The 26,862-nt window shown below is 47.0% G+C and overlaps 3 protein-coding genes across 33 annotated transcripts in view; 2 read left to right on the forward strand and 1 right to left on the reverse strand.

Annotated features, from left to right (window-relative positions):
• Nucleotides 1–1,480, forward strand: part of LOC126984854 (uncharacterized) — a 72,592-nt gene extending 71,112 nt beyond the window's left edge. For 2 of the 8 annotated variants that reach the window (XR_007738025.1, XR_007738041.1), the window contains one exon: nucleotides 1,239–1,480. The gene's annotated coding sequence lies outside the window, so the exon portion shown is untranslated. The other 6 variants (XR_007738023.1, XR_007738040.1, XR_007738024.1 and 3 more) reach the window with 4 other exon arrangements.
• The window catches only part of LOC126984858 (uncharacterized), a 197,801-nt gene that overhangs the window by 73,323 nt on the left and 97,616 nt on the right, over nucleotides 1–26,862 (reverse strand). For 6 of the 19 annotated variants that reach the window (XR_007738057.1, XM_050839125.1, XM_050839126.1 and 3 more), the window contains one exon: nucleotides 8,007–8,088. The exons of 2 other annotated variants lie outside the window; for them this stretch is intronic. Coding sequence is in view for 16 of the 17 variants with exons in the window: in XM_050839125.1 (XP_050695082.1) it covers nucleotides 8,007–8,088 (82 nt within the window). In the remaining variant the exon portion in view is untranslated. Of the gene's footprint in view, nucleotides 1–5,335; nucleotides 5,443–6,494; nucleotides 6,675–8,006; nucleotides 8,089–9,179; nucleotides 9,892–21,019; nucleotides 22,135–26,862 lie in introns of those variants that run through there. 11 more of the 19 variants (XM_050839108.1, XM_050839105.1, XM_050839099.1 and 8 more) reach the window with 7 other exon arrangements.
• Nucleotides 1,858–26,773, forward strand: LOC126984861 (putative protein TPRXL). Of its 6 annotated transcripts, none has more exons than XR_007738062.1 (3): nucleotides 24,190–24,769; nucleotides 25,562–26,298; nucleotides 26,629–26,773. XR_007738062.1 is itself a non-coding variant. In XM_050839134.1 (2 exons), the coding sequence occupies exons 1-2, from the start codon at nucleotides 1,982–1,984 to the stop codon at nucleotides 26,681–26,683; spliced, it is 378 nt and encodes a 125-aa protein (XP_050695091.1). In that variant the 5' UTR covers nucleotides 1,858–1,981; the 3' UTR covers nucleotides 26,684–26,740. The 6 variants fall into 6 exon arrangements, 1 of the variants encoding a protein (XP_050695091.1); XR_007738065.1 differs by having other exon boundaries at nucleotides 25,562–25,660; nucleotides 25,859–26,737; XR_007738063.1 differs by having other exon boundaries at nucleotides 24,193–24,769; nucleotides 25,562–25,759; nucleotides 25,958–26,735.

Below are 26,862 nucleotides of genomic sequence, written 5' to 3' on the forward strand. Positions count from 1 at the left end.
TTTTCTCATCAGCTTCCTGTCTATCCCCTGTCTGCCTGTAGCACCAGTAGGCCCTCTTGGACGGCCCCAGCCCATTAGCGGAACAGGCGAATTTTATTTATAGTGGCTGCCGTGATGTGACTCCTGCTTCATTTACTGCCCTCAGCAGTTTCCTTTACCATAAAAAAAAATGTAGGCATGCATTCAGGGGAGGCAGTGCCTGAGTGGTTAGCGTGCCGGCCTCGAATTCGGTGCGTTGTTCATGATGTGGGTTCGAATCCGCCGCTAACCACCTTGGATTTTTCAATCACCGCCGAGTGGCCTAAGACTACCCACATGCTGTCCTGAAGACCACCTATCAACCCGGACTCTAGAAGAAGCTCTGCAGCACAAGTGGATTCAAGAATGAGCTCCGGGGGGCAGCATGAGCCAATAATAATAATGGCGCCACCATAAACAATTGCCTTCGCCATGACGGGCTAGGGCCGACCATCAGGCTCATATGGATTAGCCTACCGGCGCTGTAGGCCACATGTAAAAAAAAAAAAAAAAAAAAAAAATCTAACTCTTCAAAATGCTATTTGTATATATATTTCTTAACTCGTCCGCTGCAATTGGCACGTATTTTGCTCCTCACTGGTAGCCTGGTAACATAATTATACTCCCAGGCCTTTCTCTGCCTCTGTGGTGGATAGTGGAGTGTTTCCCATGTGGTATTGGTGTGCTGGATATCCTTTCACTGGTAGCCTGGTAACATACACTCCCAGGCCTTTCTCTGCCTCTGTGGTGGATAGTGGAGTGTTTCCCATGTGGTACTGGTGTGCTGGATATCCCTTCACTGGTAGCCTGGTAACATACACTCCCAGGTCTTTCTCTGCCTCTGTGGTGGATAGTGGAGTGTTTCCCATGTGGTATTGGTGTGCTGGATATCCCTTCACTGGTATCCTGGTAACATAAACTCCCAGGTCTTTCTCTGCCTCTGTGGTGGATAGTGGAGTGTTTCCCATGTGGTATTGGTATGCTGGATATCCTTCACTGGTAGCCTGGTAATAGACTCCCAGGACTTTCTCTGCCTCTGTGCTGGATAGTGGAGTGTTTCCCATTTGGTATTGGTGTGCTGGATATCCCTTCACTGGGAGCCTGGTAACATAAACTCCCAGGTCTTTCTCTGCCTCTGTGGTGGATAGTGGAATGTTTCGCATGTGGTATTGGTGTGCTGGATATCCCTTCACTGATAGCCTGGTAACATACACTCCCAGGCCTTTCTCTGCCTCTGTGGTGGATAGTGGAGTGTTTCGCATGTGGTATTGGTGTGCTGGATATCCCTTCACTGGTAGCCTGGTAACATACACTCCCAGGTCTTTCTCTGCCTCTGTGGTGGATAGTGGAGTGTTCCCATGTGGTATTGGTGTGCTGGATATCCCTTCACTGGTAGCCTGGTAACATACACTCCCAGGACTTTCTCTGCCTCTGTGGTGGATAGTGGAGTGTTTCCCATGTTGTATTGGTGTGCTGGATATCCTTTCACTGGTAGCCTGGTAACATACACTCTCAGGTCTTTCTCTGCCTCTGTGGCGGATATTGGCGTGTTTCCCATGTGGTATTGGTGTGCTGGATATCCCTTCACTGGTAACCTGGTAACATACACTCCCAGGTCTTTCTCTGCCTCTGTGGTGGATAGTGGAGTGTTTCCCATGTGGTATTGGTGTGCTGGATATCCCTTCACTGGTAACCTGGTAACATACACTCCCAGGTCTTTCCCTGCCTCTGTGGTGGATAGTGGAGTGTTTCCCATGTGGTATTGGTGTGCTGGATATCCCTTCCCAAGGTGCAGAACTTTACATTTTTCATCATTGCATTGTAGCAGCCACTATTTATTCCACTCCTACAGCTTGGTGATGTCTTCTTGTAGGAAATCCACGGTCAAGGGGTTAAAAATAGGCCTTTCTGACAAACTGTTGCAATTTTTATAACACTCTTACTTCCGTTATAAGATTATATTATGTTGTTTGTCTGTCCACAACACAAGTCCTACAGCAATACTTCCTCTCCACAACACAAGTCCTATAGCAATACTTCCTCTCCACAACACAAGTCCTACAGCAATACTTCCTCTCCACAACACAAGTCCTATAGCAATACTTCCTCTCCACAACACAAGTCCTACAGCAATACTTCCTCTCCACAACACAAGGCCTACAGCAATACTTCCTCTCCACAACACAAGTCCTACAGCAATACTTCCTCTCCACAACACAAGTCCTATAGCAATACTTCCTCTCCACAACACAAGTCCTACAGCAATACTTCCTCTCCACAACACAAGTCCTACAGCAATACTTCCTCTCCACAACACAAATCCTACAGCAATACAAGGATCGTAATGTTACGTCTACGTAAAGACGAGAAATAAGCAAACAGTGAGTGCTGGGCTGACGTAACCTTGCCTCGACGTACAGAGATCAAAGTGTGAATTGAAGTTACTTATACAATCATCTCATAGGTAAGGTTGACAAATTATATTCCATCAGTTTAAATGACGTAATCTTCCCTATACATACAGATCAAGGTAACATATGAAATGAGGTTACTTATACAAACATCTCGTAGGTAAGGTTGGCGTAACTTATATTTTGCTAGTTTAAATGACATAATCTTCTCTATACGTACAGGTCAAAGTAACATACGACATACGAGTTAATTGAGGTTACTCATAAAAACATCTCAAAGGTAAGGTTGGTGTACCTTATATTTTGCTAGTTTAAAGGATTTAATCTTCGCTATACATAGAGATCACCAGGGACGTGCACAGGTAGGTTGCCCAGGTTGTCTGAGCAACTGCCGTTTTGCCCTTCTCGGCTGATGTTGCCCTTCTGAAAAATAGTGTTACGAATGTGTGTATTTTTTCCTAATATTATTTCCTCCAGGGACGTTATTATAGTCCCCGTTTTCTATTTTACCCTCCTCCCTAGTGCTGTTGCAAAAGTAACCAATGATATTTCCACTTCCAACAAAACATTATTACACTGAAATTACCTATTTAAATATAAGTATTCATCAATCTAAAATTATTTTAACTATTTTCTCACATTTGAAAACTTACAATATTAGCTATCTAGCTAGTTAATTCATTCCCGCCAAAACGTACTTGAAGCGTCCCTCGCGGCGTCACAGTCACTTCCCCCGCGACCGTCGCGACGCCTTCACACACGTCCCCTCGCAGGTAAAACTCCCCCATATTCACTGTATTTTGTATAGTTAATAACCTTCGATAACATGTGCTGCTATAACAACTAGTGAGTTAAGGATCCCTAGAAGGCTGTGATAACTATGAATCCCATATTATACAGTTGACCGGGTGAAGTGAGCCTCACTTCACCTCTAAATCTGCTACATTAGATGATGAAGCTCAGACCTTGGAGGAGTACTACAGGGGAAGACTGTACTACACGTTTTTGGACAGACTGAGACAAGAACTTGAAAAACGATTCTATGGAGAAGGGAAGACTCGAGAAATAGTGATGTCATTGCAGAGACTCACTGATCCAGAAAAGTGGGTGGATGTCAGTGGCAGCCAAGGCGACACAGCACGCACACTTTGTGCCTTCTATGGGCTTCAGGGTGAAGAGGCCAATCTGCAAACTGAACTCAGGGTCTTTCATGCAGCTTACAAGTGTCAGAAGACAGTGACAGCCATGCTGGAAGTGTTCAAGGAAAACAACGCAGACATCATTTTCCCCACCCTATTCAAGCTGACCAAAATCTATGCCACTCTGCCAGTCTCCACAGCAACAGTGGAAAGGTCCTTCTCGAAGCTTAAGCTAGTTAAAACCAGGCTCAGAAATCAGTGTGGTCAAGAGCGGCTGTCTGACCTCCTCCTCCTGGCCATAGAGAAGGACATAGAAATAAACAAACACGAGGTCCTGAAGATTTTTGTTGACATGACTCCCAATAGACGCCTCCTCTTTTGAACGTTTGCACTGTCAGCATATCCCTTATGTAAATATGTATATGGAAGTAAGCAAGTTTATTTTTTTCAATTTACCTAGAAATAGTGAGCTCAAGTGCTGAATTTTTGTTTTTGCTTATTTGTAATATTCTAATAAAGACAGTGTGCATAAAGTGCAAAGCCTGTTAGGGTGTTTTGTTGTTGTTGTTGTTGCAGTTTGTGTGTGTGTGGGGGGGGGTTGCCCTTTTTTCAGGTTTGAGCAACTGCCCTCTAAAATTCCTGTGCACGTCCCTGGAGATCACAGTAACATACGACATATGAAATGAATTGAGGTTACTTATACAAACATACCAGTGAATTGAGGTTACTTATACAAATATCTCAAAGGTAAGGTTGGCGTAACTTATATTTTGCTAGTTTAAAGGATATAATCTTCCCTATACATACAGAGATCACTGTAACATACAACATATGAAATGAATTGAGGTTACTTAAACAAACATACCAGTGAATTGAGGTTACTTATACAAATATCTCAAAGGTAAGGTTGGCGTAACTTATATTTTGCTAGTTTAAAGGATGTAATCTTCCCCATACATACAGAGATCACTGTAACATACAACATATGAAATGAATTGAGGTTACTTAAACAAACATACCAGTGAATTGAGGTTACTTATACAAACATACCAGTGAATTGAGGTTACTTATACAAACATCTCGCAGGTTAAGGTTGACATACCTTATATATCGTTAGTTTAAGAGACGTAATCTTGCCTATACGTACAGAGATCAAAATAACATATCTCGAGGGTAGGGTTCACGTAACTTGTATTTCGTTAGTGTAAGATTACATATACTTACAATAATGTTGTAAAGAGGGAAAGAATAAAGGAAAGAAAGAAGGTGTGTTGAAAGGTCATCTTATCGCCTACAAACACCTAGAGACAAACATTGGGGTGAGGAGGGAGGAGGAAGGTAGCACACACACACACACACACACACACACACACACACACACACACACACAAATGAAATTATAAACACCAACCCACATACCCCAATCAAACACCTCCACACTAAACATCCTTTTTCGACCGTCCATGTTGAGAGAGGAGGAGGAGGCGGAGGAAGAGACGAGAGTAGACGTGGAGCCACCAGCGATGGAGTTGGCGGCTGTTCCTCCGTTCTTCCCTTCGGTGGCTGCGGCGGGTGACTTCTTGGCTACGGTAAGGGAGGATAGGTTAAGTTAGGAGATGTTAGGTAAGGCTAGGTGAGGTTAAGTTAGGGGACGTCATGTAGTTTTATCTTTTAGGGTTCAAGGGCAATAAAACAAAAAAGGCATAAAAAACACTAGGTCCTGCCCCTGAACAGAGAGAAGGAAAAATGACAACGGGGCATAATTACCAGTGAGGGGGCGAGTCTCTCAAACTTGTCGCCCACCATCCAGTGATTGTACCTGGCGAACAGCATCATGAGGGCCAGGACCAGGTTGGCAAACTGCTTCACACGCTCTGAAAGACACAGAAACTGCTCAGCAAGGACTGTAGGTGGGCATCCTCAACACTTCCCCTCACATCAACTCTTTCCAAAGGCCAAGAAAAGGTATCAATTGCATTCTAATGACGTGAGATAATCCAGCTTTCCAGACAGACAACAGATCAAAAATAGACAAACTATGTGCAGTTTGAAGGCTAGAAAAGAAAATCCAGCTTTCCAGACAGACAACAGATCAAAAATAGACAAACTATGTAGAGGAAGCATTAGTTTGAGAAGGCTATAAGAAAATCCAGCTTTCCAGACAGACAACAGATCAAAAATAGACAAACTATGTAGACATCTTTTCCCAAAATTCAAAATGGCGCACCTTCACCCTGCCTCGGAGTCCCCGCCTGGGCGGGGGGACCACTCTATATACTATGATCGATAGTTTTAAGCCTGTAAAGAATAACCATTGTATAAAATGGAAATAAAGTTTCTGATTCTGATTTCTCTCCCTTCCCTTCCCTATCCTTTCCCTATCCATCCCTTCCGATCCCTTTCCTTCCCTTTCCTTTCCTCTCTCTTCCCTTCCCTTCCTTGACCTTTCCTTCCCTTCCCTTCCTTGACCTTCCCTTCTCTTCCCCTCCCTTTCTCAGCCTTCCCTTCCTTTCCTCTCATGTTAATGTTTGGAACTCTCTACCTTGTGATGTCGTTGATAGTAAAACAGTTACGGCCTTCAAGAATAGATTAGACAAGTGTTTTGAATCCAACCAGCAACTAAGATATTACTCATTGTCGTAATAACGTTAAGTTCTTTCGAATACTGGTGTCCTTGTCCACTTTTATCACCTGGTTAATGGTAGTTCTTTCCTCTTTCTACATAAATTCCATGCAGTTCCATGCTGCGTGGTTCTTTCCTTTCCTCCCAGCTTTTGCGGGAGGGATGGGGGGGTGGCGAGGAGCCTTATCCTGTGAGGTCATTCAGCTTCCACCTTGGATTAGAAAATTAGTGTTGCTTGTCACAAACAAACAGGTCTGCTGTTGTTTGTTCTTCCTTTGTGTTCCCTTCCCTTCCCTCACTCACCTCAGCACTGCTCTTCAGAGGGTTGGTCAAGTTATACACAAGCTCGGAGGAGTGGAAGATGCACTGGTGAGGAGGCTGGGAGACCACGAGGGGCTCACCATTAGGCTGGTGAGGTACACGTGTTCCCCCTTGTTGCTTGCTGTCACCTCAAGCCGGTTGATCTTGCCTATGATGACCGAACTGTTATTGTTGGAAAGTGAGGTTATGATAAGATTACAAGTGAAGTTTGAGGACTTGAAAAGAACTTGAGAACTTTGACGCAGCTTAACTGATCACACATTAGCATTCCATCCCCCTCAGAGCGAACTGTTATTGCTGGAAAGTGAGGTTAAGACAAGATTACAAGTGAAGTTTGAGGATGGAAGACTTGAACAGAGCTTGAGAACTTTGACACAGCTGAACCAATCGCATCTTAACACACATTCTCCTCCCATCCCCCTCGGACTCACCCATCCAGGAACGCCACCTCGGTCTGCATGTCCACTTTGCACCCTCCTCCTCGCACCCTTGGCTATGCTCACCACCATCTCCGCGCTGTTGAGAGCGTACGGGTTGAGAGAGAGAGAGAGAGAGAGAGAGAGAGAGAGAGAGAGAGAGAGAGAGAGAGAGAGAGAGAGAGAGAGAGAGAGAGAGAGAGAGAGAGAGAGAGAGAGAGAGAACTATCACTACAAGCTACAGAAACCCAGAGACAGAGACAGACAGAGACCAAATGAGAAGTAGACATAAAACAGCCATTATCAAGACACCTCTCCACCACAAATTGACCTCTCTCTTGGCCACTCTTTACTTTCGTCTATTATGGCAGCGGTGAGTAGCGGGCCTTTTTTTTCTATGCACTTTTTGTTGCCCTTGAGCCGTCTCCTTTGTTGTAAAAATAAATAAATAAATAAAAGCTACAGAAATCCAGACACACAGAGAAAATGAGACAGCAAAAGGAAGAAGAAGAAATGAAAAGGGAAAACTAAGACAAGGAGAGGAAGAGAGAAATGAAAAAGGAAAAGAATGAAAGGAAAACGGTGAAAAAATAAGACATAAGAACAGAAAGAGAACAAAAAATGAGAACGGAGGAAAATGAAACAGGGATAAGTAGAGAAAGAGAAGGAAAGCAATACTACCAAAGAGACAGACACAGAGGAAATGAGAAGTAGATAAAACAACCATTAGCACTAAAAATGAAACAGGGATAAGTAGAGAAAGAGAAGGAAAGCAATACGTACTACCAAAGAGACAGACACAGAGAAAATGAGAGACAGACAAAGACATAGAGAGACCCAGACAGACAGACAGAGAGAAAATGAAAAGCAAATAAAACATGAGAGAAAACAGAGACAGACAAAAACATAGAGAGACCCAGACAGACAGACAGAGAGAAATTGAGAAGCAAATAAAACAACCAGAGAGACAGAGAGAGAAAATGAGAGACAGACATAGACAGACCCATCAATTAAAACCCACAACCAGAGATAGAGACAGAGACACATGCGAACAAAGAAAAATGGGTCGCCAACTCACCAATCAGCTCCAGGGACGAGGAGTTCAGGAGACCGTACTCAAGCCTCATAATGATGTCACCGTCCGGGTCCTGCTTGTCCTTCTGCAAACACCACACCACACCAAACCCAGCCGCACACCACCACACCACACCACCACACCATCCCACCACAACCACACCACACACCACACAGACCCAGTCGCTGAGTCAAATCCTGCCACACCACACCACACCCAGCCATACCCAGCCACACACCACCACCCAGCCACACACCACACCACACCACCCAGCCACACCACACCACCCAGCTGCACCACACACCACACCAGCCACACCACACACCACACAAACCCAGCTGCACACACACCACACCCAGCCACACACACCACACCACACCATACCCAGCCACACCACACACCACACCACACCATGCCCAGCCACACCACACCACACCACACCACACCCAGCCGCACCACACACCACACCATACCCAGCCACACACCACACCACACCCAGCCTCACCACACACCACACCCCCCCACCCCACACCACACCACACCATACCCAGCCCACCACACACCACACCATACCCAGCCACCACACACCACACCCAGCCGCACCACACACCACACCAAACCAAACCCAGCAACACCAAACCCCACACAACACCAAACCACACCCAGCCACACCAAACCAAACCCAGCCACACACACACCACACCCAGCCTCACCACACCACACCACACCACACCCAGCCTCACCACACCACACCCAGCCGCACCACACACCACACCCAGCCTCACCACACACCACACCACACCATACCCAGCCCCACCACACCACACCACACCCAGCTGCACCACACACCACACCCAGCCTCACCACACACCACACCACACCATACCACACCCAGCCGCACCACATACCACACCATACCCAGCTACCCACCACACACACCACACCACACCCAGTCACACCACACACCATACCCAGCCACACCATACACCATACCCAGCCACACTACACCACGCCCAGCCACACCACATTACTCTCCCTTTTCCTTCCTTGGGATTTCCTTCCCTTGCTCTGCCTTCCCTTCCCTTCCCTTCCCGTTCTTGGGCTAGCCTTCCCTTCCCTACTGCAGCCTTCCCTTCCTCTTCCTCCCCTTCCTCTCCCTCCCATCCCCTTCCCTACCTTGGTCACTATAACTACTGTAGGCAGACACACTTCAGAAGTGGATCTTCATGTGCCTGGCAATGTCACCCCTTGTCTTAAAGAGCTTTCCACAAACATCACACTTGAACTCTCTAAGGCCATAGTGCCTGAAGACATGTCGATTGAGTGCCTGCTTCACACTGAACCTCTTCCCGCACTCTTCACACTCATGACTTTTTACACCAGTGTGTGTAAGGGTGTGTCTATCAAGGTGACTCTTCAGGATGAATTTTTTCCCACATTCCTTACATTCATAGTTCTTCACACCAGTGTGTGTAAGGGTGTGTGTATCAAGGCTACCCTTCCGGTTGAATTTTTTTCCACATTCCTTACATTCATAGTTCTTCACACCAGTGTGTGTAAGGGTGTGTCTATCAAGGTGACTCTTCTGGATGAATTGTTTCCCACATTCCTTACATTCATAGTTCTTCACACCAGTGTGTGTAAGGGTGTGATATCTGAGGCCACGCCTTGTGGTTAATTCTTTTCCACACTCCAGACACACAAACTTCCTCTCTCCTTTGTTGCTGGAGTTGCCAGCAGCCAGTTGCTTCATCTGGTGACCACTGACCCTCCTGCCCCCTGCAGCAGTCTGCTCCTGCTTGTCCTGGCCACTCATGCTGCTGTCCAGCCCTGCAGATGAGGCGGCCCAAACCTTTGCGGAAGCTGAGTGTGTTGCTGTTGTCCTCGTTCTTTCCTTGTTCTCTTTTCCTCCACACACCGGCGTCCTAGTGTCCGTGGTAGTGGTCGAGGTTGGACGTGCCCGTGAGAGCTCTGTAAAAGTGAAGGAATTCTCCAATAGTAATATTGCCAGAAGAATGAATCGTTCGAAGAATAATCCGTCTAGTAAGCAGGCGGCCACAAAAACCAAGGATACTGTTGGATCTGGCAAAACAAGCCTTGCGGCTGGGGGCGGGGATGATCAGCTGACAGGGGCAGACGATAGCGACGCAGATAAACAAAAAGACACATGCCCAGTCTGTAAGGTTAAGGTTGGTGAGGAAGACAAGGCTCTAGGCTGTGAACTATGTGAAATGTGGCACCACATAAAGTGTGAGGAGGTCACTGAGGCAGTGTATAATTTCCTGAGCAGCAATCAAGTAAGTAAGATTCACTGGTATTGTACCAAATGCGATATTGTTGCGGGAAATTGTTCAAACAAGTAACCAACACATCCAAGAGACAGGATAAAGTAGAAAGACGTATGGATGCCCTGGAAACTAAAACCACTGAGGCCTTAGAGGAGATCAAGAGTGATGTCAAGAATCTGAAGGAGGAAATTAGAGATGATATCAGGTCTCAAGTGAACAGTGAGTTCAAATCTAGGATTGATGAAGTCAAGCAGAAAGTTGGGGAGGAAGTCAAGAGTGTGATTAATGAAGCAGTGGAAAGCAAAACAGTTGATATAACAGTCGACACGAGGAACAAAGCAGGGCGGATCCAGAAAATCAATTTTGGGGAGCCCGCTGGTAAAATTTCATAAGTTAGCGACAGCCTCAAACAGTGAAGACCAATGGATAGTGATGGCGGTTCTTTGCTTAAAATCCGCAGCTCCTGAGCAATCAACGTATATGTGACATAAATTTTTCTTTTATATATATATGAAGAGCAATCGATATTTAAGCTGGCAAGTAATAACAAGAAACAATTCAAATTGCACATCCGACCCGTAAAAAGGCAGATCTGAACAGGTAGAAATCATCACCATACGATCACTCGAAGAAAACTAAATGTTTATTTCGCTATGTAAGCAGCAAGGGTGATCATAATACAGGTCATATATAAATTACAAACCTGACCTTTACAAAAAAGAGCTAATATGTGAAATTAGACGCAGCTGAAGATAAAAAGGAATTCTTATAGGGCTTCTTTTACATGGGATTGAGGTAACACATTTGCAAAGATTGGCTGATCTAAAGAAATATATTTACAAATTCCCAAGTATTCAACAAGTGCCTCACCAAGCAAAGAGTAGTCGGCGGTTTTTTTCGCCGAATTTGCTTATCAATCTCTCGACTGAAATGGGGATATCATGGTGGACACAGAGGAGGGCAAGTCTGTTCAGGCGCTCTTGGCCGACGGTACTCCTCAGATGCTGGTGCTGGCGTGTGCCTGGGCTTCTTTGATAGTTTGGAAGACCGGAACAGATAATGCCCAGCGCTCCACTTCTACCTTCACGAGTGTCAGGGATTCAATGTCGAGCTCGTAGAGCTTCGCCACTTGAAGCACAACCGCACGCAACATCCGTTTCTGGGCCTTTGAGGAGTTGCTTGAGCTGAAGTGCGACAGGCACTGTGTCGTCACCGAACCGACTCTTCAACTCAGCCAAGATGTGGTCCACGAACGGAATGTACACCGCCCGGCGGTAGTACTCCTCAGCATTCTCGCACGGAACATTTGATCGCTGGGTCTGTCGTCCACAGAGTTGTGGCACAGGGATGGTGTCATGCGATGACCCCACCTCGACCAAAAGCTCTTCCGCTTTCGTGAACACGTCGTGAAAATGATTCTCCGCATCTGCTCTGAACTTGGCAAAAATGGTCTTGATGCCACGGCATCGGCTGACACCAGGTCGCCATCTTTCCTCTGAAGTTTGGCTCGGCTCGAGAGTATGTGCCAATATACACTCCACTACAACCAGTCCAACGAGAAAGTAGGAAACACGTATGGCGATGAGAAGGAGCCCAGCGGTGGCGTCAAGTTCCTCCTCGAGAAAAACAGCGATGACAGGCAGAAATTCAACGAAAACCATCATTCTGTCATGCCTCTCAATCCACCTGGTGGGGCACATGGGAACAAGCTTTTCGTGCTTGGCCGAGGTAACCTTGACAACCTCTGTGAAGCGGAGAGAGCGCATATTTGAAGGATGAACGAAGTTGTACACCTGGGTCAGGTTGTACACCTGGGTCAGTGTTGTACACCTGGGTCAGGTTGTACACCTGGGTCAGTGTTGTACACCTGGGTCAGTGTTGTACACCTGGGTCAGGTTGTACACCTGGGTCAGGTTGTACACCTGGGTCAGGTTGTACACCTGGGTCAGTGTTGTACACCTGGGTCAGTGTTGTACACCTGGGTCAGGTTGTACACCTGGGTCAGGTTGTACACCTGGGTCAGTGTTGCACACCTGGGTCAGTGTTGTACACCTGGGTCAGTGTTGTACACCTGGGTCAGGTTGTACACCTGGGTCAGTGTTGTACACCTGGGTCAGGTTGTACACCTGGGTCAGTGTTGTACACCTGGGTCAGTGTTGTACACCTGGGTCAGTGTTGTACACCTGGGTCAGTGTTGTACACCTGGGTCAGGTTGTACACCTGGGTCAGTGTTGTACACCTGGGTCAGTGTTGTACACCTGGGTCAGTGTTGTACACCTGGGTCAGTGTTGTACACCTGGGTCAGTGTTGTACACCTGGGTCAGTGTTGCACACCTGGGTCAGTGTTGTACACCTGGGTCAGTGTTGTACACCTGGGTCAGTGTTGTACACCTGGGTCAGTGTTGTACACCTGGGTCAGTGTTGTACACCTGGGTCAGTGTTGTACACCTGGGTCAGGTTGTACACCTGGGTCAGTGTTTGAAGAGCGATCTTCACTTCCTTGACGTCACACGCCTTCGTCAGTACAAGATTCTGTCGGTGGCTAAAGCAGTGGATTGGCTTGGCCAGGGTGTACTTCTTCATGAGTACTGCGGCACACCCTTTGAATGTTCCCACCATGGCACTTGCTCCATCGAAACCAAGTCCCCTGCACTTGGCCATGTTCAATCCGAGGTCTTCAACGGTGCGCAAAAGGAGCCAGGCTAAACCTTTACCGGTGAGGTAAAGGAAGTCTTCCCTTATTTCCTCTTCCAAGTGCCGAATGATGATAGTGGCCTGCACTAAAATTCACTTTCTGCTTGCATGTGAGGAATGAGGTCACAAAGATTTTTTCCTAGGCCTTTAAATCTTACTCTATAATATTCAATATATGATTCCGGAACTTAAATACTGAAAATAAATAAAGAAAATCCTGAGTTCTCCAGAAATGCAACAGAAAGGTACCAGTTTTCGTTTTGACTCTCTCAGAAAGTGAACATTTTAGCAGATATGGGGGGGGGGGGTCGTCCAACACTCCCAGCCCCTCCCCCCCCCCCCTAGGTACGGCGTACTACGGCCCTGTACAAGTATATAGATTGTTAGATGAGTGCGGGGCCATAAGAGCGCGGTGCCCTGGCCCTGCAGGAGTGAAAAATTACATCAGACACCGAAAAAATTTAAATCTTGCCTGAGCATCCCGTCCACCTCCGCATAGCAAAGCCCAAGGAACCATAGAGGAGGAATTTTTTAAAGTTTGGAGGACAGCGTCCAGAGCTATCTAGCGGCGGCCGGCTTCGCTCCCCAGCTCTCTAGCTTCTTAGGGGTATCCTAAATATATTTTATGTTTTCTCAATTCATGGGTATTTCAAATATTTTAGTTATCCTAATATTTTTTTGGGGGGGGCCCGGGCCATCTGGCTCCCCACCCCCATATCCGTGCCTGCATATGCCTACAGCCGACGACACATTCTGTATTATACAGTAGAGCCCCATTTAGCGCGAATAGGTTGATGATCGCGGTCGCGCTAACTTAATTCGCGCTAATTGAATAAAGTAACCAATATGAAAAAAGTTATTTGGTGCAGACGTGGGTCTGACTTTTGGGTTTGATAATTACTCAAAATACGCAGTCATCAGTTATCGAGACAAACTGGTAAGAGAGAGGACTGTGTTAGACTGCAGGAAGATCTCTACAGGATGCAACATTGGTCGGGGAAGTGGTTGTTGGAGTTCCACCCTGAAAAGTGCAGTGCTATGAGGCTAGGAACATCAAATGAAGAAAAGGTCACATGCAACATGAGGGAGGAGCTAAGGGACATCACAGTGGAAGAGGACCTGGGAGTTTGGACTGATTGCGAGCTGAAGTTTAAAGAACACCGTGCAAGGAAAATCAATAAGGCTAACGGATTGGTCGGACTGATCCGACGTACATTTGTGACACTGGATGAGTCAGAACTCAAGTTATTGTTTATTGCCTTAGTTCGACCACACCTAGAGTATGCAAACCAAGCCTGGTCCCCGAGCAAGAAGATGGACATTGAGGCAGTGGAGGCAGTTCAAAGAAGAGCCACCAAATTGGTACCAACCTTGAAGAACTTGTCATATCCAGAACCACTACAGAAATTAGGCCTCCCAACCCTGTCATACAGACGATCAAGAGGTGATATGATAGAATTGTTCAAGATCATGAATGGAGTGTACGACAGTGACATATGCAGCGGCCTCTTCATGGATCAAAATTATCAAGCTACACGGGGACATAGTAAGAAGATATATAAACAATGTGCCAGGTTAGATATAAGAAAATATTCATTCTGTAATAGAGTGGTGGATATCTGGAACGGCCTCCCTGAAGCAGTAGTGAGTGCACCATCAGTTAAAACCTTTGAAAATAGGTTGGATAAGGCATGGAGATCAGAGACAAAAACTTGAGCACATGGTAGCCATTGATATTGGGCACGGGTCCAGACAACTCGACCACGGAGACCACCCGAACGGAGACACAGAGACCGGAGACACAGGCTTTGTTAGCCTCTTCTGGAATTCTTCTGTGAGTTTCTGTGACCGTCGGGTTCTTATTGTTGGTGATAGTCAGGTTCGTTATGTTGACAGGTATTTTTGCTCCAAGGATAAGAACAGGACGAGGGTGTGTTTCCCAGGGGCAGGGGTGGGCCATATATCAGACAGGATTGAGGCGTGTATTGCAAGCGAGGGATCGAACCCCATTGTCTTTCTCAGCTGTGGCGGAAACGGTTTCTCGTGTGCCAAGTGAGGACCTTCTCAGGCGTTTTAGAGAATTGTTAGGCAGGATACGTGACGCTGGTGGGTCGCCAGTAGTGTGTGGCATTCTGCCAAGGAGGGGCGTTGGCGATGGATGGCTGTCCAGGGCGATAGCAGTGAACAGCAGACTTGCTGAGCACTGCGAGCACAATGGGTGGCTGTTCGTCGACAATTGGGACCTCTTTTTTGGCAACGACGCCCTCTACGCCCGTGACAGGATACACTTGACGTTCAAGGGTGTTGAGGCTCTCTCAGACTCCCTTGAGCGAGCACATGGTACCCTGAGGGATTTTTTAGTATAGGCGAGGGGGGAAGGAGTAATGGGAGCAATGGGAGGAGTAATGGAAGAGGACATCTAGCTCATAATATAAATAGGCAGCTTAGAAGTAATTATAGGGGAGTAACAGAGGGCGGGCTAAGAATCTTCTATACTAACAGCAGGAGCCTCAGAAACAAGATAGACTTACTAAGGGGTGAAGCTTGTTCAGAAAATTTTGACATAATAGCGATCACTGAGACATGGATAGACACTGCCAATAGAAATTTAACATCAGAATTTGAAATAACGGGTTATCAGATGTTTCACAAAGACAGAAGGGGCAGAAAGGGAGGCGGAGTTGCGCTATATGTTAAAGACTCACTTAAATGTTTAGATGACAATTCAGTCAAAACTAACATGGATTCAGAATCAGTTTGGGTGGACGTTTACAAAGGGAAAGAAAAACTAACTCTAGGAGTTATGTACAGGCCACCCAGCCTTAACAGGCAGGACACGAGTATATTACTACAGGAGATTGGCAGGGCGAGTAGGAGTAGAAATGTCTGCGTAATGGGGGACTTTATTTATAGGAATATAGACTGGGAAGACCTAGTGGGTGACCTGGAAGCCGAGGACTTTCTTGAAGTTATACAAGATAATTTCCTTAAGCAGGTAGTTACTGAGCCTACCAGAGGAGATAACATATTAGACTTAGTCCTAACCAATAATGGGAACTTGCTACGTGAGTTGGAGGTGGGCGGAGAGTTAGGAAATAGTGACCACAGAACGGTTTGTTTTAGCTTAGACTGGGCGGTAACCATAGCTGGGCGTTATCGCGATACTTTATCGCAGATAACAAAATCGGATTATCGACCATCCGCTACTTATTTAAATATATATCGGTATCTTCGTTACTTTTGTAACCAAACTAGCTATAATCGCTACTTTTTTTCCGCCTCTCAGAAAAAACGTTGTCTCCTCCCTACTGCGCATGCGTGGCCGGTGTTGTATGAAAAACTTCGGGTATGAAATATCTTCGGTGATGAGAGTTCATACTTAGATCATGAAAATTAAAACACTAGGTTATTTTTTTATGCTACTCAAAAATCAATATATCATAGAGAAAAATCATTTAACTTTGCCCCCAAAATGATTATTCACTGCCTCAAATTTGATATTCCATATTCGTTTGTGACCATGCCATGGTATTGAAGGCACCCGGTGTTGTGTTATTTGGTGTCCCATCGTCAAAAGCTGGCGCTCTTGTTTACAAACACTGGTCGAGATCTCGTGAACTGCGCATGCTCAGACCATTAAGTTTAGACCTGTACAGTCTCACAATGTTTTTTTAACCCATTAAGAGTTGTTGGAAAGCTGAATCAAACATACAGTACCACCATCCTCGCTGTTTCTAGAACGACGTACACTCTGTACATATAAATACAACTCGTACAGAGTGCCGTTCTAGTGACAGCGAGGATGGTGGTAGTGGTACTATATGTCTGATTCAGCCTTCCAGCAACTCTTTATTACGGTTTAAAAGCTTTGTGAGACTGTACAGGTCTACGCTTGCTGGTTTGAGCATGCACCGTTCATGAGAGACCAGTGTTTATAAACAATTTTTGACGGTGGGGACGCCAAATAACACAACACCGGTTCAGGCATTTCTAGTATTACCGTCCATATGTACGTGTCAACGTGTGGTTTTAAGGTTCTGTAAGTTTCCTAAAATACAGATAACGAAAATTTGAATTCATCAATGTTCTATCTGAAATATCAATATAGTATCGTTTTTGCCTATCAGACTTATCGCTAGCTAGTATCAGAATTGTGGATTTATATCGGGTATCGGTTATCGGTTATCACCTATATTTGTGTCTCTAGTTAACGAATATCGGTTATCGCCATTAAGGTTTTTCATTATCAGTTATCGGGAATAAGGTTTTCTGTTATCGTGCCCAGCTATGGCGGTAACCAGCGAACCAAACCCAGTGTTAGTGCCAGATTTCAGAAGAGCAAATTACAAGGGGCTTCGAAGACATCTTGAAAGGGTAAACTGGGATAATTTAGGAATTCATGAGGGCCAGAACTGCAGATTGGAGAGCCAGGAGAACCAGGTAGAAATGTCTTACAATAATTTAGTTAGAGTTATAGTAGAGGGGCAAGGACAGCATATACCACAGTGAACACTTAGAAAAGAAAACAATGATCCTAAGTGGATGACTCGTGGACTAAAACACGAGATTGGATTAAAGAAGGGAATTTATCAGAAAATAAAGAATGGTGAAACACATCTCAGGGGCGATGCGTCGAACTATCTAGATTAGTTAAGAAAAACACCAGGATAGCAAAAAGGAACTATGAGATCAAAGTACCAAATGAGGCGGAAAGTAATCCTAAGGGCTTCTTTCAGATGTATAGAACAAAAAAACGGGAGAAAATTGGACCGCTGAAAACAAACACAGGGGAGCTAGTAGAAAATTACGAAAATATGAGCACATTGTTGAACGACTACTTCCTTTCAGTATTCACACAGGAGGATCGAACGACTATACCGGAAAGGGTTCAGGTGTACGAGGGCGGGGATGGCGATAAGTTGAGGGATATAATCATTACCAGGCAAGTAATAAAGTCGGGTTATCGGCCATCCGCTACTTATTTAAATATATATCGGTATCTTCGTTACTTTTGTAAGCAAACTAGCAATAATCGCTACTTTTTCCCGCCTCAGAAAAAAAAAAAAAAACGTTGTCTCCCTACTGTGCATGCGTGGCCCGGTGTTGTATGAAAAAACTTCGGAACATGAAATATCTTCGGTGAAGAGATTTCATACTTAGATCATCAAAATTAAAACACTAGGTTATTTTTTATGTTACTCAAAAAAGGAATATATTAAAGAGCAAAATCATTTAACTTTGCCCCCAGAATGATTATTCACTGCCTCAAATTTGATATTCCATATTCGTTTGTGAGCATGCCATGGTATTGAAGGCACCCGGTGTTGTGTTATTTGGTGTCCCATCGTCAAAATCTGGCGCTTTTGTTTACAAACACTGGTCTCTCGTGAACTGCGCATGCTCCGACCAGTAAGTGTAGACCTGTACAGTCTCACAAAGCTTTTTAACACATTAAGAGTTGCTGGAAAGCTGAATTAAACATAGATCACCACCATCCTCGCTGTTTCTAAAATGACACTCTGTACATATAAATACAACTCGTACAGATCGAGTGTCGTTCTAGAAACAGCGAGGATGGTCAATACTATGTCTGATTCAGCCTTCCAGCAACTCTTAATATAGTTTAAAGTTTTGTGAGACTGTACACAACACTGGTTCTGGTTGAGTACATTCACAACTCAACGTTCTAGTATTACCGTCCATATATGCGTGTCGTGTGGTTTTCAGGTTTTGTAAGTTTTCTAAAATACGGATAATGAAAATTTGATTTCATCTATGTTTTTTATTTGAAATATCAATATACTATCGTTTTCGCCTATCGGACTTATCACAAGCTAGTATCGGAATTGTGGATTTATATCGGGTATCGGTTATCGCCTATATTTGTGTCTCCATTTATCGAATATCGGTTATCACCGTTAAGGTTTTTCATTATCAGTTATCGGTTATCGGGAATAAGGTTTTCTGTTATCGTGCCCAGCTATGGTAGTGATGTTAGTAAATTTGCAGATGATACCAAGATTGGTAGAGTAATTGAGTCGGATCAGGACGCTAGTATTCTCCAGGGTGAACTCAACAGATTGTATGACCGGGTGGATAAATGGCATATGGAGTTCAATGTAGGGAAGTGCAGTATTCTGAGTGTAGGTAGGAACAACCCCTCACATAACTATTGCTTAAATGACACTCTCATAAGCAGGTCTGGGTGCGAGAGGGATTTAGGGGTCTTAGTGAGCTCTGATCTCCGTCCAAGGGCACAATGCATTCAAGCTAGAAATCGAGCAAATAGGGTACTGGGATTTATTTCAAGGAGCGTAAGCAACAAAAGCGCCGAAGTCTTCCTCAAACTATATTTAGCATTAGTTAGACCTCATCTTGACTATGCAGTTCAGTTCTGGTCACCTTACTATAGAATGGATATCAAAATGTTAGAATCGGTGCAGAGGAGGATGACTAAGATGATTCAGGGGTTGAGAAACTTGCCATACGAGGAAAGACTCAAACAGTTAAACTTGCATTCTCTAGAAAGGCGAAGGGTGCATGGAGACATGATCGAGGTTTATAAATGGATGAAGGGCTTTAATAAAGGAGACATTCATAAGGTTTTGTTGGTAAGAGAACCGGGTAGGACACGAAGTAATGGGTTTAAACTGGATAAATTCAGATTCAACAGGGACACAGGCAAAAATTGGTTTACAAACAGGGTGGTGGATGAGTGGAATAGGCTTAGCAGTCACGTGGTGAGTGCCAATACAATTGTCACATTCAAAAATAGACTAGATAAATTCATGGACAACGATATTAGGTGGGGTTAGATACACGGGAGCTTAGGGTCAAAGGAGCTGCCTCTACAGAATGGACATCAACTTGCTAGAATCAGTTCAGAGGAGGATGACCAAGATGATTCAAGGGGCTGAGGAACCTCCCATATCAAAATAGGCTGAAACATCTAAACTTACATTCACTAGAGAGCCGAAGAGTGCGGGGAGATCTGATAGAAGTATTCAAATGGGTCAAGGGTTACAACAAAGGCGATATAAGTAAAGTACTGAGAATTAGCCAGCAGGATAGAACTCGCAGTAATGGATTTAAATTAGAAAAGTATAGATTTAGGAGATATAGGCAAGCATTGGTTTAGTAATAGGGTGGTGGGGGAATGGAATAGACTCAGCAATCACATAGTTAGTGCAGGGACGATAGCTTGTTTTAAGAGTAGACTGGATAGGGTAAAGATTTGTATTAGGTCCGTGCCAGTATCTCATAATCTACTTTAAGAAACCTCAGTATCTCTTCATATATCTTTTCTACAAACCTTCAACAGTCATGGAAACGCTTTCAAAATACAATTCAAGGCCTTTTTTTACTCTTGAAAATAGGGGATAATGTTTACGGAAGCGCGTCGCCTCCTGGTGCTGGCCGCGGCGACGCTCCAGCCGCCGCAGCCGTAAAATAGCTCGCAGAGGGTTTAGGGTCGGGGAGCATATTTAAACTACTCCAACCAAACTTTACGACCTACTAACGTAACTAATGTGACTTATTTCAGCGAGGAGGTATTTATCGCAACACCGGCTGCACCGTCGCCAGAGGAGGCGACGCGCTTCCGTAAACATTATCCCCTATTTTCAAGAGTAAAAAAAAAGTCCTTGAATTGGATTTTCAAAGCGTTTCCATGACTGTTGAAGGTTTGTAGACAAGATATATGAAGAGATACTGATGTTTCATAAGGTAGGTAATGAGATACTGGCACGGACCTAAAACGAATCTTAACCCTGGATAGCTACATGGACGAGGACGACAGGTGGCAGTGAGGTGTGGGTGCAGTAGGGTGACGGGGTACTGGATGCGTGCCTAGTACCGCCGGTATAACGAGGATCAAGCCTCTACCTGTAACCCCTGTAACTACACCTCACCCATCGTGAGTAGTGGGGGGGATTCTGGAGCTGCCCTGTGTAGGCCACCCGGCCTCTTGCAGTTTCCCTATGTTCTTATGTTCTTATGAGTGGAGGGCGGCCTGTCTTGTGCAGGACAGCTTACCTACTTCTGCTGCATGAGAAGGTTAAGACTTCCCGGCGGCGGTGGTGGAGGTGTTGTCCTGGCAGTGTTGGGGCTGAGGGTGTCGCTGGCCAGCAGGTCCCCAGCGCTGGCCCGTGGGTGTGGAGCCTTCGTCGTCTTCTTCTTCTGGGGTGTTTTAGGGGGCTGGTTGGGCAGGGCCAGAAGGGATGCGGCGTGTGCTCTCTTGCTCTTGCTCTTGCTGTACAGGTGACCCGTTGGAGAGTCAGGCCTTCGCATCGACACAACCTGTAAAAATAAAACAAAACAAGCAGTATCCATTACACATCTTCCAATTCCCTATTCCTTGCACACCACATCTTTTCCAGAAAACTCTTCATGGCTTCTATAATTCTATCATTTGCTTCATCACTCAGTCCCAGCAGCAGCAGCATCCATTCCCTCTCTGTTCCTGCAATCCTCCCATTCACATCCCAGCCCATCTCACTCAGTGCCACCCTCATCATCTCCGTCCTTTCTCTCCGGTACCTCCCACACACCAGTATCACATGCACGACAGTTTCATCCACACCCCTGTCACACATCTGACACACTTTGCTGCGGGACTCAGACCACCTGTAATTTCTTGCATTCACATTCATACACTGCGCTCGAGCTTGGAAGAGATCACCACCCAGGCTTCCATCATACCAGCTGACACACTGCGGGGCTTCCTTTTCCCTGTACCACTCCAAAGTAGTCTTTCGCTCCATCGCATGCTTCCACCTCCTCAGACCGTCACCTTTCACTGCACTGTCTATCTCTCTCTTCCACTTTCTCGCATCCCATTCTAGATCCTCACTGTTGCTGTCAGTCACCTTCCATTCAAAGAAACGCCTCCCTTCCTCTCTGCTCACCCACCTGACTCGCATACCACTGTCACCAACCATTCTCATGCAGTTCTTAATCCATTTGCTCTCATGCACACTCCACAAGTAAACCTTCCGTGCCAGCCTCGCGTCATCCATTCGTTCCAGTCTGACTTTGTATCTAAGGGTAGCCTTCCTAAATCTTTCCCTAAAGGTGCTCCACCCCATATATCACCCCTCAAAGCTTCCACCGCCGCATACCTTGGTGCATTCAAAGCTAACCTGTCACCTGGCAGCGTTGCCAACTGGAACTTTATAATTCTGCTACACACACGAGCCTCGAACACGCTACATTGGACCACAAACGATACAACTTGTAAATATATTTCCACATCAGACGAAATAATGTTATCTGCTGGTTACTGTATAGCCAGGTACCCAAGGCAACACGAATCTGGCAGTGCAGTGCATTATACGGGTATAAGGGTACGTAAGGTTGGGGGGGTCGTCATTTCCTGCGTACAATACACACACATGTTTTGGCAGCACAATGCCTTACACGGGTGTGTGTCATAGGTAAGGTTGGGGCGGAATTATGGGCAAGACAGACGGCCCCTGACCACAGGAAGGCCCCATGACGGCAACACACCTGCCCTGACGGCCCCATGCACACGCCTTCCCTGGCAGCCCCACACCTGCCCTGATGGCCCCACACCTGCCCTGATGGCCCCAATCCTGCCCTGATGGTCCCACACCTGCCCTGATGGCCCCACACCTGGCCTGATGGCGCTACACCTGCCCTGATGGCGCTACACCTGCCCTGATGGCCCCACACCTGCCCTGACGGCCCCAATCCTGCCCTGATGGCCCCACACCTGCCCTGATGGCCCCACACCTGCCCTGACGGCCCCAATCCTGCCCTGATGGCCCCACGCCTGCCCTGATGGCCCCACACCTGCCCTGACGATCACACCTGCCCTGATGGCCCCACACTTGCCCTGATGGCCCCACACCTGCCCTGACGATCACACACCTGCCCTGATGGCCCCACACTTCCCCTGATGGCCCCACACCTGCCCTGACGATCACACACCTGCCCTGATGGCCCCACACTTCCCCTGATGGCCCCACACCTGCCCTGACGATTGCACACTTGCCCTGACGATCGTATACTTGCCCTGATGGCCCCACACCTGCCCTGATGGCCCCACACCTGCCCTGACGATCTCACACCTGCCGTGATGGCCCCACACCTAGCTGCCCTGACAGTCCCACACCTGCCATGACGGCCCCACAACTGCCCTGATGCCCCCACACCTGCGCTGACGATCGCACACCTGCCCCGAATGCCCCACACCTGCCCTGACAGTCACACACCTGCCATGACCGCCCAACACGTACCTGCCCTGACAGTCACACACCTGCCATGACGGCCCCACACCTGCCTGGACAGTCCCACACCTGCCATGACGGCCCTACACGGCCACACCTGCCCTCACGATCGCACACTTGCCCTGACGGCCCAACACCTGCCCTGACAGTTCCACACCTGCCGTGACGGCCCAACATCTGCCCTGACAGTCCCACACCTGCCGTGACGGCCCAACACCTGCCCTGACAGTCCCACACCTGCCATGACGGCCCCACACCTGCCCTGACTGTCCCACACCTGCCATGACGGCCCAACACCTGCCCTGACAGTCCCACACCTGCCATGATGGCCCCACACCTGCCCTGACTGTCCCACACCTGCCATGACGGCCCAACACCTGCCCTGACAGTCCCACACCTGCCATGACGGCCCCACACCTGCCATGACAGTCCCACACCTGCCGTGACGGCCCAACACCTGCCCTGACAGTCCCACACCTGCCGTGATGGCCCAACACCTGCCCTGACAGTCCCACGCCTGCCCTGACAGTCCCACACCTGCCATGATGGCCCAACACCTGCCCTGACAGTCCCACACCTGCCATGATGGCCCCACACCTGCCATGACAGTCCCACACCTGCCATGATCGCTCACCACCTGCCATGATGGCCCAACACCTGCTCTAACAGTCCCACACCAGCAATGATGGCCCCACACCTGCCATGACAATCGCGCGCACCTGCCCTGACAACCTCGATCACACCTGCCCTGACAGTCCCACACCTGCCATGACGGCCCCACACCTGCCCTGACGATCCCACACTTGCCCTGATCGACAGCCCCACACCTGCCTTGACAGTCCCACACCTGCCCTGACAGTCCCACACCTGCCTTGACAGCCCCACACCTGCCGTGATATACGGCCCCACACCTGCCTTGACAACCCCACACCTGCATTGACGTACGGCCCCACATCTGCCCTCACAGTCCCACACCTGCTGTGATGATCCAACACCTCCCATGATGGGCCCACACCTACCGTGAAGACCCCAAACCTGCACTGATGACACAACACCAGCCCTGACACACCCACACTTGCCTTGACGAGACCACACCTGCCCTGACAGCCCCAAACCTGCTCTGACAATCCCACACCTGCCCTGACATCCTCACACCTGCTTTGAAAGCCCCACACCTGCACTGACGATCCAACACCTTCCATGATGGCCCCACACCTACCCTGACGACCCCAAACCTGCACTGATGACACCACACCTGCCCTGACAGCCCCACACCTGGCCTGACAATCCCACACCTGCCCTGACATCCTCACACCTGCCCTGAAAGCCCCACACCTGCCATGACAGCCTCTGTGGTGGATATTAGCGTGTTTCCCATGTGGTATTGGTGTGCTGGATATCCCTTCAGTGGTAGCCTGGTAACATACACTCCCAGGTCTTTCTCTGCCTCTGTGGTGGATAGTGGAGTGTTTCCCATGTGGTATTGGTGTGCTGGATATCCCTTCACTGGTAGCCTGGTAACATACACTCCCAGGTCTTTCTCTGCCTCTGTGGTGGATAGTGGAGTGTTTCCCATGTGGTATTGGTGTGCTGGATATCCCTTCAGTGGTAGCCTGGTAACATACACTCCCAGGTCTTTCTCTGCTTCTGAGGTGGATATTGGAGTGTTTCCCATGTGGTATAGGTATGCTGGATATCCCTTCACTGGTAGCCTGGTAACATATAATCCCAGGTCTTTCTCTGCTTCTGTGGTGGATAGTGGAGTGTTTCCCATGTGGTATTGGTATGTTGGATATCCCTTCACTGGTAGCCTGGTAACATACACTCCCAGGTCTTTCTCTGCCTCTGTGGTGGATAGTGGAGTGTTACCCATGTGGTATTGGTGTGTTGGATATCCCTTCACTGGTAGCCTGGTAACATACACTCCCAGGTCTTTCTCTGCCTCTGTGGTGGATATTGGCGTGTTTCCCATGTGGTATTGGTGTGCTGGATATCTCTTCAGTGGTAGCCTGGTAACATACACTCCCAGGTCTTTCTCTGCCTCTGTGGTGGATAGTGGAGTGTTTCCCATGTGGTATTGGTGTGCTGGATATCCCTTCACTGGTAGCCTGGTAAAATACACTTTCAGGTCTTTCTCTGCCTCTGTGGTGGATATTAGCATGTTTCCCATGTGGTATTGGTGTGCTGGATATCCCTTCAGTGGTAGTCTGGTAACATACACTCCCAGGTCTTTCCCTACCTCTGTGGTGGATAGTGGAGTGTTTCCCATGTGGTATTGGTGTGCTGGATATCCCTTCAGTGGTAGCCTGGTAACATACACTCCCAGGTCTTTCTCTGCCTCTGTGGTGGATAGTGAAGTGTTTCCCATGTGGTATTGGTGTGCTGGATATCCCTTCACTGGTAGCCTGGTAACATACACTCCCAGGTCTTTCTCTGCCTCTGTGGTGGATAGTGAAGTGTTTCCCATGTGGTATTGGTGTGCTGGATATCCCTTCACTGGTAGCCTGGTAACATACACTCCCAGGTCTTTCTCTGCCTCTGTGGTGGACAGTGGAGTGTTTCCCATGTGGTATTGGTGTGCTGGATATTCCTTCACTGGTTGCCTGGTAACATACACTCCCAGGTCTTTCTCTGCCTCTGTGGTGGATAGTGGAGTGTTTCCCATGTGGTATTGGTGTGCTGGATATCCCTTCACTGGTAGCCTGGTAACATACACTCCCAGGTCTTTCTCTGCCTCTGTGGTGGATAGTGGAGTGTTTCCCATGTGGTATTGGTGTGCTGGATATCCCCTCCCAAGGATCAGGACTTTACATTTTTCCTCATTGCATTGTAGCAGCCACTTTTTGTTCCACTCCTAAAGCTTGGTGATGTCTTCTTGTAGGAAATCCACAGTCAAGGGGTTAAAAATAGGCCTTTCTGACAAACTGTTGCAATTTTTATAACACTCTTACTTCCCTTATAAGATTATATTATGTTGTTTGTCTGTCCACAACACAAGTCCTGCAGCAATACTTCCTCTCCACAACACAAGTCCTACAGCAATACTTCCTCTCCACAACACAAGTCCTATAGCAATACTTCCTCTCCACAACACAAGTCCAACAGCAATACTTCCTCTCCACAACACAAGTCCAACAGCAATACTTCCTCTCCACAACACAAGTCCTACAGCAATACTTCCTCTCCACAACACAAGTCCTGCAGCAATACTTCCTCTCCACAGCACAAGTCCTACAGCAATACTTCCTCTCCATAACACAAGTCCTACAGCAATACTTCCTCTCCACAACACAAGTCCTACAGCAATACTTCCTCTCCACAACACAAGTCCTGCAGCAATACTTCCTCTCCATAACACAAGTCCTACAGCAATACTTCCTCTCCACAACACAGGTCCTACAACAATACAAGGATCGTAATGTTACGTCTACGTAAAGACGAGAAATAAGCAAACAGTGAGTGCTGGGCTGATGTAACCTTGCCTCGACGTACAGAGATCAAAGCGTGAATTGAAGTTACTTATAGAAACATCTCGTAAGGTTGACAAATTATATTCCATCGGTTTAAATGACGTAATCTTCCCTATACATACAGATCAAGGTAACATATGAAATGAAATGAGGTTAT

The sequence above is a fragment of the Eriocheir sinensis genome, chromosome 57, assembly GCF_024679095.1.
Source record: "Eriocheir sinensis breed Jianghai 21 chromosome 57, ASM2467909v1, whole genome shotgun sequence".
In the NCBI taxonomy this organism is placed as follows: Eukaryota; Metazoa; Arthropoda; class Malacostraca; order Decapoda; family Varunidae; genus Eriocheir; species Eriocheir sinensis.

What these genes read in the sequence shown, in the direction of transcription:
- LOC126984861 (XM_050839134.1), top strand. Translation starts at nt 1,982, where the DNA reads ATGTTGTTTGTCTGTCCACAACACAAGTCCTACAGCAATACTTCCTCT. An exon ending in ACTTCCTCTCCACAACACAA is followed by an intron (nt 2,305 to 26,628) that starts GTCCTACAGCAA and finishes TCCACAACACAG; the next exon opens with GTCCTACAACAATACAAGGA.